General features: G+C 46.7%; 1 protein-coding gene across 1 annotated transcript; it reads right to left on the minus strand.

The window, feature by feature from the left end:
• Positions 1-3,083: 3,083 nt before the first annotated feature.
• Positions 3,084-13,489, minus strand: CD2 (CD2 molecule). The gene is made up of 5 exons (XM_041480262.1): positions 13,368-13,489; positions 10,296-10,592; positions 7,627-7,917; positions 5,754-5,873; positions 3,084-4,200 (listed from the first exon to the last, which is right to left on the minus strand). The coding sequence occupies exons 1-5, from the start codon at positions 13,426-13,428 to the stop codon at positions 3,992-3,994; spliced, it is 978 nt and encodes a 325-aa protein (XP_041336196.1). The 5' UTR covers positions 13,429-13,489; the 3' UTR covers positions 3,084-3,991.
• Between the last annotated feature and the right edge of the window lie 823 nt (positions 13,490-14,312).

Raw genomic sequence — 14,312 nt, forward strand, 5'->3', positions numbered from 1 at the left:
CCCAGACTGAGAGTGAGACAGTCAGTTATGTGACTCAAATCCTGCTTCCTGGTCATCCAGCTCATCTTCTCAAGCAGCCATTTCTGTGCCTGCCCACCCTCTTTGCCTGCCCTGTTGTCCTGTATGCCCATGCACAAAGCCTGGCTTATTCCCTGAGCCAGCTCAGCTGATCCCTGCCCCTGAAGCCCAGCCTGGAAGCCCTGGGCAGTAGCTGGCAGATGTTTCACTGATCACTGTGTGAGGTAGCTCCTCACATGCCTGCCCTTTTCTGCTCACAGCTCCTTTTTACACCTTCCCAGCTCCACCAGAAGGTCCAGGGGAGCAGCAGCCATGTCCTGCTTTGGGAAAACTCCTTCACCTGTGTCCCTGCTGTTCCTAGGGAGAAAGCAACTCCCCCTCACAAAGGAAGAGCAATTCTGGGGAGGGGGCTGTAGCAGAGCCAAGGGGCATTTCAGAGGCCCTCAAGCAGCTGGCCTGGCACCTCTCTGACAGGGTAAAGGCTGAAGCTGCACCTCTGAGGGAGGGAAAGGCTGCCATGCTTCTGCTGATCCATGGCTCAAGGCAGCCAGGCTGGCAGCATGAGAAAAGGTGCTGTGGCAAAGTCCCTTCTGCAGGGAGGGAAGGAGTACTTTGCTGGGGTGAGAAGGTTGGGTTTGGCACTCCTTCCAACAAGCTGAGGCTGGCAGAGGAGACCAGGATGCCAGTTCATTGGCTCAGGGCCTCTTACTGTGCTCTCCTTCAATTAACCCTTATCTTTCTTCCCACAGCAAGGATTGCAGTATCTCATGAGCTTGATAGCTACTACAAACTGATCTTATCCAAAATCCTCAGGCCAGACCTGATGATTACATTATCAGCTGCAGCACCTGAATATCTGTTGCAGAATAAGGACAAAATCAGTGTCTTTTCCCCATGGCATCATTTTGGTGAACATCTCAAGAAAGGCTTGTACTAGCTATGGTTTCCTACTTGACTTTTTACTCAGAGTTTTAGTTTAGAAGTTAAATTATCTAGCTGTCTCTCACACTGCCTGTGCCTGAGAACCTCCCTCTGGACAGGCCAACAGAGGTACAAGCAGGTTCTGGCTACTTGACTAGAAAGGCCAAGTTTGGGCAGCAAGCACTGCTGCTTCCACAAGGATTAATGCTGGGATAGGAGATTTGTATCTTCTACAGAACCAGCCATTGCTCTTTTGGGTGCCTGCTCAGTCTGCCCACCTGGTGGGTGCTACAGGACCACAGCACAGCCACAGACCTGCTTTGGTCACGGCGCTGAGCCTCCCTGCCCTTCCTCCAGCACTGGCTCTGGAGCACACCACCCACAAAACTGATCCCTGCTAGCACTCGGGCAGCAGAAACTGCAGCTCTCAAACAGGGGGATGAGGCAGCAGACAGAAAAGGACAAGGCCAGCTTCGATCATCTCATCTCATCTCATCTCATCTCATCCCCTTTAAGAAGAGTAGGAAAAAATACTTCATCTCATGATTCAGTGTTAGATGCGTCTACAAAAGAACCAAGAAAGGTTACAGCAAGAACCACCAGAGCCAAGCACATCCTGTTATGTCTTAGGTCCCAATGTCAGCTCATTTTCCAGAACTGAAACATCCACTACAGCATAAAAGCCCGAGATTTGAATGTCCCACGACACACATTCAGAAAAATGAAGTTCTGCTTGGTGCTTCTTTGATAAGTCAGCATTTTTTCTGGATGTGTCATGGAGCATTGATAGTCATTGTTTTTGTGATGTCTCATGTTTGCTCCTGATGTGCTGCAATGGACAATACTTGTAGAATGAGACATTACAAAAACAATGGTGACTATCAAATAAAAGGAGTAAATAAAAAATAAGTTTTGCCCTGGTGAGCTTTGCATTGCACAGGCATGCTCTGTGCTAGTAGTATTTTCTTGCCTGCCAAGGAATGTGTTTTGGGGTAAATCAACCCAATAGGGATAAATCTTCTTTCTCAGGCCCCCTCTCTCTCAGAAAGGACCCCCACACCTGTAACCCCAGAGCTGCACCAGTAAAGCCCTGGCAGCACAGGACAGGCACAGCAGCTGTGCTCACCCACACCAGCCTGAGCCCAGCAGCTCCTGGCACCCCAGCACCTCCCAGGGATGGTGTGACACCTCCTGCACCCTGCCTCTGTGGCTCAGGGACCAAAATGTTGTTGTTGCCCCGCTTTGTATCAAAGTGAGATACTGAGGTACCAGCACAGCTGTGGGCTAAGATCCTCTGCACCCAGTCTTCTCTTTATTTATTGAGTATAGGGACATAGCGTATGGTATGTTACAAAATAAACCATGAAACATTTACCAAATGCAATTTTAAATAGCAAAAGCCCAGAAATCTGCCCAAAAGCTGCAGAAAGCGAAGGCAAGAGAGCAAGTGGCACTCCCAGGGCTGTTCCCTCTGTCAGAGTTCAAGTGAAGTGACTGAGCTCTGGAGGAGGCAGAGGCTTCCTTTTCCTGACAAGTTGCCTCCTTGCTCTTACACCAGAAGATAAAAATAGTCATATTTCTCAGGAGAAACAAAGCATGGCTGTTTCATCTCCCCTGGCACATGTGAGATAGGCCAGCCTGAAAGAGGTACTGGGTGTTCTTCTGCCTGACACATCAGCTAGCTGGCTGGATGTCTCTTGTGCTCTGTGGCTCTTGTAGCTCTCTCCTCCTTCACCTGCCTTGCTTTTTACCCCAGATGGGTCAGTGTACCCATGTAGACACTGCTCTAAAAAAGGCCTGTGCTCCCAGCTCCTCAGCTATCCTGTAGATGTACTTATGGATAACCCCAAGGCCCAGATGAGCAAGCAGTGTCCAGCACGTGGGAGGTGTTGCAGGTGCATTTATTGCAGTCCAACTTCTGCCTTGGGGATGCAGATCTCTCAGCAGCTCTCTATCATGCCCTGGTTATACCTGAGGTGTTACCAGCAAAATCGAGAAACACAGTCCCTCACCCTCAGCAGGAGACCCTGGGATGTGAACCCTGACAATTCAGACAGTGCCACCAGTAATCCTTCTGGTTGGCAGTTTATAATGCTTTGTTTCACAAGCCAAAGGAGACCAGACCTCTTCTAGGCAAAAAAAAATTTGTCTGGATAGCCCCACAGACTTTTGCTGAGAATAAAGGTTTGTTTTATTTGCCTAGAAGTCACAGAAAACTCAGCTGAAACTGTCCCTGAAGAGGCTGTGTAGCACATTCTCCTGGCCCTTGTCAGGACAAAAAGCTTCACAGAATGTTGTCTCATCCACCCTTTGAAACCCCAGTGCTGGAGAACCTCTCCCAGAAATCTCTCTCAGTGTTTCATTAAAAAGAAAAATAAAATACTGACCTAACTCTGCCTTGCTGCAATTCAAACCTACAGTTTCTTTTCTAAACACAGTGAAGAAAGGGAAAGGGAGAAAAGGGGAAAGTTCTCCCTTTCCCGTTCGTGTTTTTCCCACACAGGTCCTTCAAGGTTCTCACACGTCCTTTCAATATTTTCTTCTCTGCATTATCCAACACAAATCCTTTCAACTTCAGACAAATATTTAATTACATACAACCATTTTTTTAGACCAGGAGGCCACGTATTTGATGCTGAAGCCAGATAGCTGTCCTAATGTGTAGCAGGAGATGAAACCCTGTAAGATCCATAGGTCCATTTTGTCCAAGTAGAGCTTTAGCTTCTTCTTGGTGAAAACCATCCAAAAAGCCCGAAGACAACAAGGTGCAGTAAAAGCAAGTGAACCACAGAAAGACACAGGTTTCTGGGCTCAGTGCTCCATATCCATATCCCAACATGATGGAAAAATGGCCACAGGGATGAATGCCCATCACCTTGAGTCTCCTTGCCTCCACTTGGTGCTCTCTCTAATTTTCTGCAAGGCAAGCCGCCTTTTCATAGCTGAGCGTTACGCAGGGCTGGGCAGGAGGGGCTCCTGGCTGGCACAAACTTTCTTTTCCCAGTAAATGGTGGAGCAGAGAGTCCAGCATCCCTCCTCCCAGGCTGTCCACTCAGGGCCTCTGTCTCGGCAGGTTGGGAGTCCGTGGCTGGGCGCGGGGCCGTGGCTGGGGCCGCGGCTGCGGCGGCTCCTGGGGCTGCGGGGGCAGCGGCCGCTGCTGCACCCGCAGCTGCTTCGGGGTGGGCTTGGATGGAGCCTGAGGCAGCTCCCGCGTCCCCCTCTCACGGTCCACGGGCAGGGTCTGCATCGCTCGCTCCTCATCTGCAACAGCACAAGGAGCCCACAGTCAGACGCGCACCAAGAAGTCGAAAATGACTTGTCAAAAAAGACACGGAAATGTCCTCGGCCCAAGCAAGGAAAAGCCAAATACTGGGTTTTAAGCTGCCACTCTCAGGTGTTCATGCTGTTCCAGTGAACAGCAAAAATCACCTCTGCCTGCTCCTTCCAGGCCAACATGGATGTTTTTGGCTGCCTGGCGGAGATCAAGGTACCTGGAGCATTTGGGAAAGACCTGCCCCATTATCGCTGGCCTGGATGTACAAATCATGAACAGGACAGGACTGCTAGGAACGTGTCTTGAGCTGTTTTATTTTCCAGCATCAGTCTCATTACGTGGTCATGACAATGGGAAGATGCCAGCAGCTCACATCCCAGGCAGCAGACCAAGAACTTAATGTTACAGCTCACTTTAAAACTGTTTTGACCAATCACACGAAACAAAAGCATATTGACAGAAGTTCTATCCAACCACTATAAGCACACGTACCTTCGGTTAAAACAATGCTTGCTTATTTTGAATACAATACCTGCTTGTAAGCCTTAAAACACAATCCACACAGCTCCATTATTAAGCTTAGAACTTCCTAACATCTCACTAGATATACTTTTCTACAGCATAGGGAGTTATTCTAGGTAAGTGTTAATACACAGACCATTGTTCTATTTGTCCTTACTTTTCTACTTATATAATTTCTCTGCTGACCAATCTTATGGTTACTGCTTAGCTCTAATCATAGTTCTGCTGTCTCTGAGGGCTGAATTTTGCAGCTTTCCCAAAACCTTCTGATTTTATGGATTCCCACACCCTCTCTGTTGGGGGAACCAGCTTTATCAGGGAGGCCCCAGTAGACATTGATGGACATCCCAGCCTGAGCTGCTGTCCCCTTTTGGAGGCTACTGAAGGGAAAGTGAGATCTAACCCCAGGAAGTAACATCAAAGCACTCTGCCCTGCCTTTGTCTGTGCTGGGATTTCCAGACTCCTGGCAGCCAGAGATCCCTTTTGCCAGCACTAATTTTCACACACAAAGAAGTAAATTCATACCAACTGACTTCTGAGCACTGACTCATCGTTTCTGAAATACCACTCATCTTAACTTAGGGATTGAGGGATTTACCTCTTGAGACACTGAGTTGGCCTTAAACTCACAGCAAACTCTTTCAGAGAGGCTAGTCACTGTAAAATAATCACTAAAATATTAGTTTTCATTTTCTCAGACTCATTTTCTTAATTCCTGCTGAATCCAGGCCCAAGAACTGAGGATGTGGTGTCACTGCACAACTGAGGCAGTGATCTGTACCACTCAAAAGAGAACAGCCATAGTGTAAAATAATAATCAGGTGGCTTTCTCAAAGCACATATCAGAAAGTGAGACTGGCAATGCCAACTGATCTACACAGAATCACCATATGCTAAAACCAGGTTATTTCTCATGTCAGGGCAGGGAAAATGCTCCTGACCACAGGGCTCCTGTCAGTGGGAAGCTCTAATATTTTACTTTGCTGGATAGCAAAATAAAGCTTCTTAAACACTTACCATAAATTTCATTCCTTTTTGTTTTCCTCCTTCTGATACAATAAATAAGACAAATCACAAAGATGACAAAGAAGACTGCACCTCCTGCTATGCTTAAGATGAGATAAAAGTCCATCTTGCCTAGTTAAGGGGATGAGAGAGAAAGTTAGATGGAAAGAAATGACTTGCACAACATCCACTTAGAATTCTGTATTTTCTTCAATTGACTGTAAAGGCAGGCCAGTAAACACCCAACCCTTTGCCTTTTACCTGTGTACAGCAGAAAGTTGCTGTTCCTCATTGAGAGGATTTTGATTGCTCCCTGATGGATTCAAGTTCTGCAGGAAATTGAAACCAGAGCATTCACCTGTGCTCACATGTATTTAAATTGCCACTTGTTTTAGTAGCCAGTGTTACACCAAGGTGTATTTGTGTTTTTCTGTGCCTGTTTTTCCCAGATGAGTGCAAGAGGAACCAGGACAGAATCGCATATAATTACACTTCCATGAAAAGCTGGCTGAGTTAAAACCCACCTGAAGTGTACCTTGCCGGTAAAGGTCAAAATTCAAGGTGATTGGTCTCAAATGCTGGACCAAGTGTTCACAGAGGGCAGCAGGGTTAGAGGGAGGTTTGACTGCAAGATGAGGGATTTTTAATCTACTGTGGAGCTGGCAGAGTCCTGCCACTACACAAAAATTTGAGAGGTATTCAGTTTGGGTAGGAAGAGTATTGATTGCTCCATGGTCTTAGGGGGTATTTGGTGTCTGAGAAATGCTGTGTTTGTGCCTTAAAGATCATTGGTATTTCTCTGTTAGTGATGTGAGAAAAAACCCAAAGTCTCTGACCCAATTTGCCCTGTGAAAAAAGTGCATTTCTCAAGGGTGAGAAAAAGTGAAATCAAAATTGTCTAGATGATGGCCAATGTCTACCCATGGCAGCAGAACTGTGCTTGCCTGGCTTGTGTCCTGGCATGGGCAGCTTTGGCCAGCATTTCCTCATCCAGACAAGGTGTTTGGGATATTTGCCTTGTCTTAAACAGATCTAATCCAGCAGCATGCTTTCATACCTGGCTCCAAAGTCCATGCCACATCCTGCTCACCCCTTCCCCATGATAACAACAACGGGACTGTGCTGTCCATCAGGGCAGGCAGCAGCAAAAAAATACATTGCTTGGCTGTTTTTGAAATCAGGAGGATTATCCAGGAGGCAACAGGAGAGCAGTGGCCATCCTGTCCCTCAGCTCTTTGCCCATCAGTCAGAATCAGCAGACCTGGGATCACCTCAGTAAAGCCTTTATGCCTTAAGGCTTGCTCCCTCCCTTCTCACATCATGGGCTGTCCTTCAGGCTTGGACTTTCCCTAAATTCACTGCGGCAGAAATAGGTAAAAATTAGGAACGCTGAGCCAGCTCTTGTGAGCCCCACTCAACTCTCCACCAGCTCCAGCAGGAATCTAGAGTAAGGGAATGCTTCCAGCAGAGCACTTGTGGATGGGTGGGATGAACCCAAGCCTGGGAAATTCAAGAACTTTTCCCCAGCACTGCACTGGAATTCTGAACTTTGGACTGAGCACCACACCAGTGTCATACCACTGTGATCTGTCTTTTGTTTGTGCCTTAACTTGCAGAATTTTTAAGTGGGAGGCTGACAATTGTGATGACTTCTTTTGCCTACTGAATCATTTTCAGCATGACTCTTCCCATTTAAAATGCAATCCCTTCAGTCCTTTTGCTGCATCTATGGTTAACTGAATGGGAAAACCATGGTACATTATGGAGAAGAGAAAAACACCATGGATTTCCCCACAGGAGAAGGGGAGGAGCACAACCCCTCTCACATCCCACTGCCCTCTGCAGTGGTCCACCCTAGCACATTCTGACCAAAGAGATTTCTTACCTGAGCAGTTAATTACTTTTTCAGCCATTTTTTCGCTGACTTGGTTCTTAGCAACGCAGCGGAACGTCCCAGAATTCCACCCGTGCCATTCCAGCATTGTTGCGTTCTTTTGGATTTTTTTGCCATTGGGTTGAGTCAGTTCTATTACAAATGCTTCAGCCTCAGACTTGTCTTTTGCCTCATTCTTTGCCTTGTCTTTTGCTTCATTCTTGGCCTTCTGTCTGGCTTCACACTTGACAGATACAGTTTTATTCCTGCATTCAGCGATGAGGATTGGCTGAGGGACAGGTTCTGAAAAAGGAGGGAAGGCACAGGCACGTCTGAGAGAGTTTCTCCTCTTGCAAGCCTCTGCTATTAAGCAAAACAGAGAATAAACCCCAAATCACCAGCTAATGAGATCACAGAAGAATGAAGAGCAAATTAGACCTCTGCTGCAGAAGTAACAAGGCAGTAATAAAGAAAATGCAGAGCAGTAGCCTACATAGTTAGAGCTGGACACCAGGCAGGGGAGGGGAGGAAGCTGAGTCTTCTTCAGGTGTGTGGAAGGGACTCAGAGCCACAGCCCCCTCCACCTCTGGACCCTGTGTTTTGGTGCAAGGGAAGGTGATCCTGTTCTGCCTGTGCCCATCAGGGAGAGATTTTCTCTAAAGCAGGAAAAACTATGAAAAGCTCCTTATGATGTTCTGTGGGCTACCAACAGCACTCAGTGAGCATGACAGCACAGCACGGAAGGCCATCAACCCAGGATGGAGAGCACAAAACAGACACTTCAGCCCTCAATGAGGTTATGACAGAAAAAAACCCGATTTCTGTCTCTTCTTATGCCCTGCAAACAACTTCCTCCCTTTTGGTTCCAGTTTCTCTATCACTGGTGACACTGAAAGAGATGGAAAAGCCTGCAGGGTTTTCCTCAAGTAATGGCAACTGGCAGGGACAGCAAATGAAAAATAATTATTTCTACCTTTAAGACCAGATAAACAAAAACATGCCAGTGCCACCTCTGGTTACAGGCTGAGTAAATTTTATGGAGATAATAAATTCTAAAGCAAATAAGGACTGCTCATAGCATATGCAGTCAAGGTTCACACCATGACATCTGCAGCTACACTTTCCTTGGTAAGCTCACTCCTCCTCTGCAAACTGGAACCTGTTATTCAGGGAAACATTCCAGTGGGAAACATTGGAGTCCAGGTGCTGGAGTTGAGTGAGAATATCATTGGGACAATTTTTTTTTTTTTTTTAAACAACAGTTTTTCCCCAGTAACAACGGGCCAGCCTGACTGACAAATTGTTCTAGCACTGACACTTAGTGCAGGACTTCCAAAGCCATGTGTCAGAGGTAATGCAACCTCTCTGCTGCACAGCAGAGGAAATGATGCAGCACACAGCTGGGCTGGAACATTAACCTTGACCTGAAATGAGGACACCCCAATGACACCAGAGTGGCTTCAAACATGAGCAAGAAGCATCAGGCCCTGCTGACTTCCTGAATCTGTTTACAGCAATAGCTCCCAAAGCAGTGAGACACCTCACTGCTCAGCAGCCCATCAGACACAGGCCCTCCCATTGCACAGAAACGCTGCTAAAACCATTCCAGCTGTCATTGCTGCCTCAATAAGGCATCATTTCTGTAAGCCCAGCTGGTGCCACAAGCTCTAGATGTCAGGAAAGGTGGGCACAATGACTGAAGAAGGACAGAACAAAGCTATCCCCTCACTGGGGAAAAAAACCCATGCTGTCCTACAGCTTAGAGGTCTGGAGAGGTCACAGCAACTATTAAGGAGCAGAATAGCCATCCCCATCATCCCTACTCACCCCAAAACCTGTGGGCTGCTACTGCTCTGATCTCTTAGGACAAGATACAGCGCAGGAATGGAGGCTGCCCTCATGCTTTGAACCCAAGCAGCTGAAATCCCCAGGTGTGTGCTTAACTCTGCTTCAAAGAACACAGACTTCATATTTGTTGTGTTGTGCTATGCAGTGGTAGGGTGCAGGAGTCTTCTTCCACTGCAAATTCAGCTCCTGTTGTGGTTTATCTCGGGGGGGGGGGGGGGGGTGACTGCTGGCTATTTTGTATATCAGAGCAAAAATGGAGTGGCATTTAGTGCCATCTGGACTCCTGAGCTCTCCTCAAGGGGTTGCCAACACCAGTTGCTCAGCTTGCTGGACCAGTGGCCAGAGAACAAAAGTCTTAACTGAGTGCCCATTAAATGGCACTAGAAATACCCAAAACCCACAGTGCATCAGCCACAGCTGTACCTCCCACAGGCTGCTGTGGTCCTAGCAGAGGTTTCTGGAAGCAGGATGCTGCTGGGAGCCCTCTCATGGTCCCAGCACTGTCTTTGGTGCTGCAGTAGGGCTGACCACCCTCACCTGCTGTCAGTGTGAACCTGCTCACAGCTGCTCTCTTGGGCACAGCTAGAAACCTGCTGGCTGACAAACAGGAGAGCCAGAAAGAAGCTGGGGGTTTGAGGCCATCAGTCAGAGCAAGAGGAGGAAGAGAGGCAGGCTGCTGTCTGTGGCAGGAAGAAAAAAGTATGTCCTACAGAAGTCCTCCCATTCCGAATCAGAAAGGAGGGCACTGAGTAGGAAAGGCTGTGGGAGAAAGCAGAGAACACCAAATCTTGTTCAGCTGTCCTGGGCATGGGATGGGAAAGTCAAAAACTCACCCTGAACAAAGAACATTACATTTTCTTCTGCCTTGAGTTTTCCATCCTGCTGATAAACCATGACTGTGTAGTTCCCGCTGTCCTCTTTCTCCACGCGCTGGATTTGCAGAGTCCCATTTTGCAGTATGGCACACCTGCACTGCTCCTTGTTCACAAAGTGCTTGACTTTGTTTTCTTTGATTTGAACCAGCCTTTGTCCCCCTTTCCTCCATGTTGCCTCGAAGATGCTCCCAGGAGCAGTGATGCTGAGAAGAGCTGTCTCATTCACTGCCTTGTAAATCCAGCTGGTGCTGGAGCCTGTGGAGGGAAGCACAGCCAGCCCCTCAGTTGTCTCCAGCAGACACAGCAGTCACCCAAAAAATTGTCATTTGCTATGCCACCCCCTTCCTGTGCTGCCTAAGCCTCTCTGCTTTACTGATGCCATCTTCTTCTCCTGCTCCAAAATATTTCTTGATTGTTCATTAGATAAATGCCAGCATCCAATTTAATTCTCAGAGGCAAGAAAGCTAAGAGCCCAGCTTTCAAAAGCTGAATTTATACCCTGGCTGACTTAAAGCGACTCTGGATGCCAAGATTCATGGCCTCTCATTCACTTTACCATGAACTTAGCCCTTCCTGAAAAGAAGGTCACTTCTGTGTTTTGCACATGGCACAGGCTGGTACCCAGAGTGCCCAGAACTGCAAACAGCAAAAATAGTCACATTCCTGGGCAGCAGAATCATTTCAGCAATGCCAGTGAGAGCAATGATGATAATAATAGCAGCCCACGTCAAGCTGTGAGTGAGTGTGAGGCACTGAACTGGAGGGGCACCCACAGCAGTGCCTCCCCTCTCCCATCCCAGTGACTCTGCCCCACTGGAATGCATCCACTTGATTTTGCTAGCATAGGATCCTCATGGGGCAAGTAAGGCAGGGAGAAACAGCTACCAGCATCCTGTGAACTGAGGGGCTGCAGGAGTCATTACCATAAAAATAGCAATAAAAAACCCAAAAATCTTTTCTCTTCCTTTGATCCCAGGTCCCTTCTCCAGAACAGTGAAGAGTAGGAGCTTCCCAAAAGTGGTGTCAGGACTGGGAAGCACCTGAGCATGTGGCTGCCAAGGGGGATGTTCACTAAACATCCACCATTTTTCCAGCAGTGGGGATGACACACTCCAGGAGCAGCGCCCTGCCCGCTCTGTCCAGGCTGCTTCAGCCACCACCTTTGCAAGCCCCATTTGTGGTGAGCCAGGACTTGGGAAGTTTGCCAGGAGGTGATTTCAAGAGAGGAACTGTCCCCACCCCCGTGGCAGGAGGACAGACCTGCGGGAGGAGGGAGAAATCCACGTGCAAGTGTCAGGTGGGATGAGCTCAGTGAGACCTGAATGGGCACACTCAGAGCCACAGCTTATTTCGTTTGTCATTTTCTTGTGTTCGTTCCTCCTCAATTTACAGGGTGAAGCCAATCAGCAGGAGGAGATTTCCCTTCCCGTCACCACTGATTCTACCCTAATTTTATGTATTTTTAGTACTTTTTTCCCCACAGAGAGAAAAACCTGTGTTTATGCATATTTTTATTACAGTCCTTCATTCCTTGTATCTAGGATAATGATAAATGGCACCACAGAGGGGAAACTGAAACCCAGTGGCTATTTCATTAAACTAACAATATTAGAGACAATCAGAGAACTAAAATAGCATGCCTCTGCAACAAGAACATTAATGCTGTAGTGCTCCTGGCAATTCACCACCTCTAAAGAGAGGTTGTTTTTTCAGCATTGCCTTTCTTACAAAGGTATTTGATCTATCTAATGAAATGTCCTGAAATAAAGCTGTCAGCTAAACAGCCTTGGAAGCAGCTGTGCCCCACACAGATGACACTACGCAATATTTGAATTCTGATACTTGTTTCTGCTCAGTCATGAACAAGTATTTAGAGCTAGTAATAGGATTTCTTTGCATAATAGACACTACTTATATTTTCTATCTGAAAGTAAAGAAAAAAACTAATCTGAGTTTTCAAGGATAATTCAATGGCATCTCTGTGGACCAGAGACATCTCTAGATACTGATCTGATCTCCATCATCTTTCTAGTGGAAAGCTGAGTATCCCACATATATGATATCAAAAACCTGTTTAGCTAATGAAACAGCACTTCTGATAAAAATGCCAACTAAAATGTGCCCCAAAGGACAGAAAGGTTTTAACTGAGAGCCTACAGCTCACTTACAGTCACAAGAAAGAGTTAAAAGAAAAAGCTCCCATAGAAATTTTAGAGAAGGAAGGAAGTCTCTGAAACAATTTTACATTCAAGGGAATAATCCTTATTTCTGCTGGGGGAAAATGTTTTATAGATTGTGTACATAAAAAGAAGAAATCCTTATTTATCTATTAATTTTGTTCTGAAGGAAAAGCAAAGCATTAAACAGCCATACATACAAACTCAGTGGAATGAAACAGAGGGGGAAAAATTATGCAGGCTCGTATTGTCTCCATCTCTTAAAACCTTCTCTAATCTATGAGTTAACACCTTAATTAAGTTTTTAGATTAATATTTTAAAAAATAATGAGAACAATAATATGGAAAATATAAAAAATATATGCAGTTGCTTGCTGTTTTCACATCTTAAACTTCAGCACCACTGAAGACACTGAAATATATCACTCTGCTAATATTTATGGAAGAATATAAATTGTACTTTCAAAAGATTTGCACATCTTTTGATAAGAAAAGGAAATTACATGCGATAATGCACAGTGAACTGGATCTCTAATGTAGTACAAGCTGCCTCGAGGGCAGAAAGCAAACTGTATGCTGACATTTCTCATTACACGTGTGTCAAATTAAGGCTCATTAACTTAAAACCAAAACTCTTTACAGCTTATTATTATAACTGGAATAGGAAACTCAGGTCCTGCCCTCCCCCTGGTTGAAAATTAAATCAAATAATAATAGCAATAACCCAGATGTCTTCACTCATTGGAAAAGTGGAACAACTTTCTTATCAGTAGCAGCCCACCAAGTTGTAAATGCTTTAAAATGCAATTTTAACATCAGCCCAAAAGAGCAAAAAACTGTAAGAAAAACTCACATTTTACACTGGGAAATAAAAGCAGCAAGCACTTGACTAGGAAAATCCTCCTAAAGTTCATTTTCAGGGTCAAAAAACATCCAGTGTTGCCTTGTCTAGTGGTAGCTCCTGGCAGGTGAGAGGGTTTTCTGCTGTGAGCAAGCAGTGATGGGACATGTGGGCGCAGCCTTTGTGCCCTCCTCCTCTCCTCCAGCACTTCTCATTTCTAGCAGAGGCGGAAACAAGCCTCAACAGGGCGTTGTGTCTGCATGGAGGCAACATGGAGACACAAAGAAAATGGGCACTAAACTCCAGGAATGCCCTGGAGGCTTGTCCACCCAGCTGGAGGGCCAGGTGGGGCCCTCGTCCTCCTCAACGCTCACCTGAAGAGCTCAGCTCCAGCATCCACACGCCACCATCCTAGCGGGAGGGATGCAGTTTTTGGGTGGGGGAGCGATGGGAATCCTAATTCTCCCCCACAGCTTCAGCAGCAGCAAGGGGAGAGCAAGCCCAGGACCCCCAGTGAGGAGCAGGTGGCTACTGGACAACGCTTGGAAAGGAGGCACACTTGCCTTGGAAAGCAGCAGGATCAGCTTGGCATCTGGTGTGGAGGGGCTGGCCAGAGCCACAAACGCTTCCTGCAGGCAGGGCCAGCCACTTCAGCAAGCTGTGAGAGGGATGAGCATGGAAGGGAACACTGCCTTGATCCAGCCACAAACCAGCCCTGAAGCTGGCTGGTGTGGGAAAGACAGCTGTGAGGAGATAGGTCCAAAAACACGTGAGAAGCTAACGAAGTCCTTATCCCTGATTCCAACGAAACAGATGGAGTGGTGAGGATTTTGAGTCTTATCCTCACCACCATAATTCCTCTGCTTCAGCTGCCACTGAAATCTTCCAGCTTTTTGTCACAGATGTAGGCCAAGAAAGAAGACAGAAGAAAATCTGTGGCACTAGAAATGTACAAGA

Source organism: Pyrgilauda ruficollis, unplaced genomic scaffold, assembly GCF_017590135.1.
Source record: "Pyrgilauda ruficollis isolate IOZ18807 unplaced genomic scaffold, ASM1759013v1 scaffold50, whole genome shotgun sequence".
Classification (NCBI taxonomy): domain Eukaryota; kingdom Metazoa; phylum Chordata; class Aves; order Passeriformes; family Passeridae; genus Pyrgilauda; species Pyrgilauda ruficollis.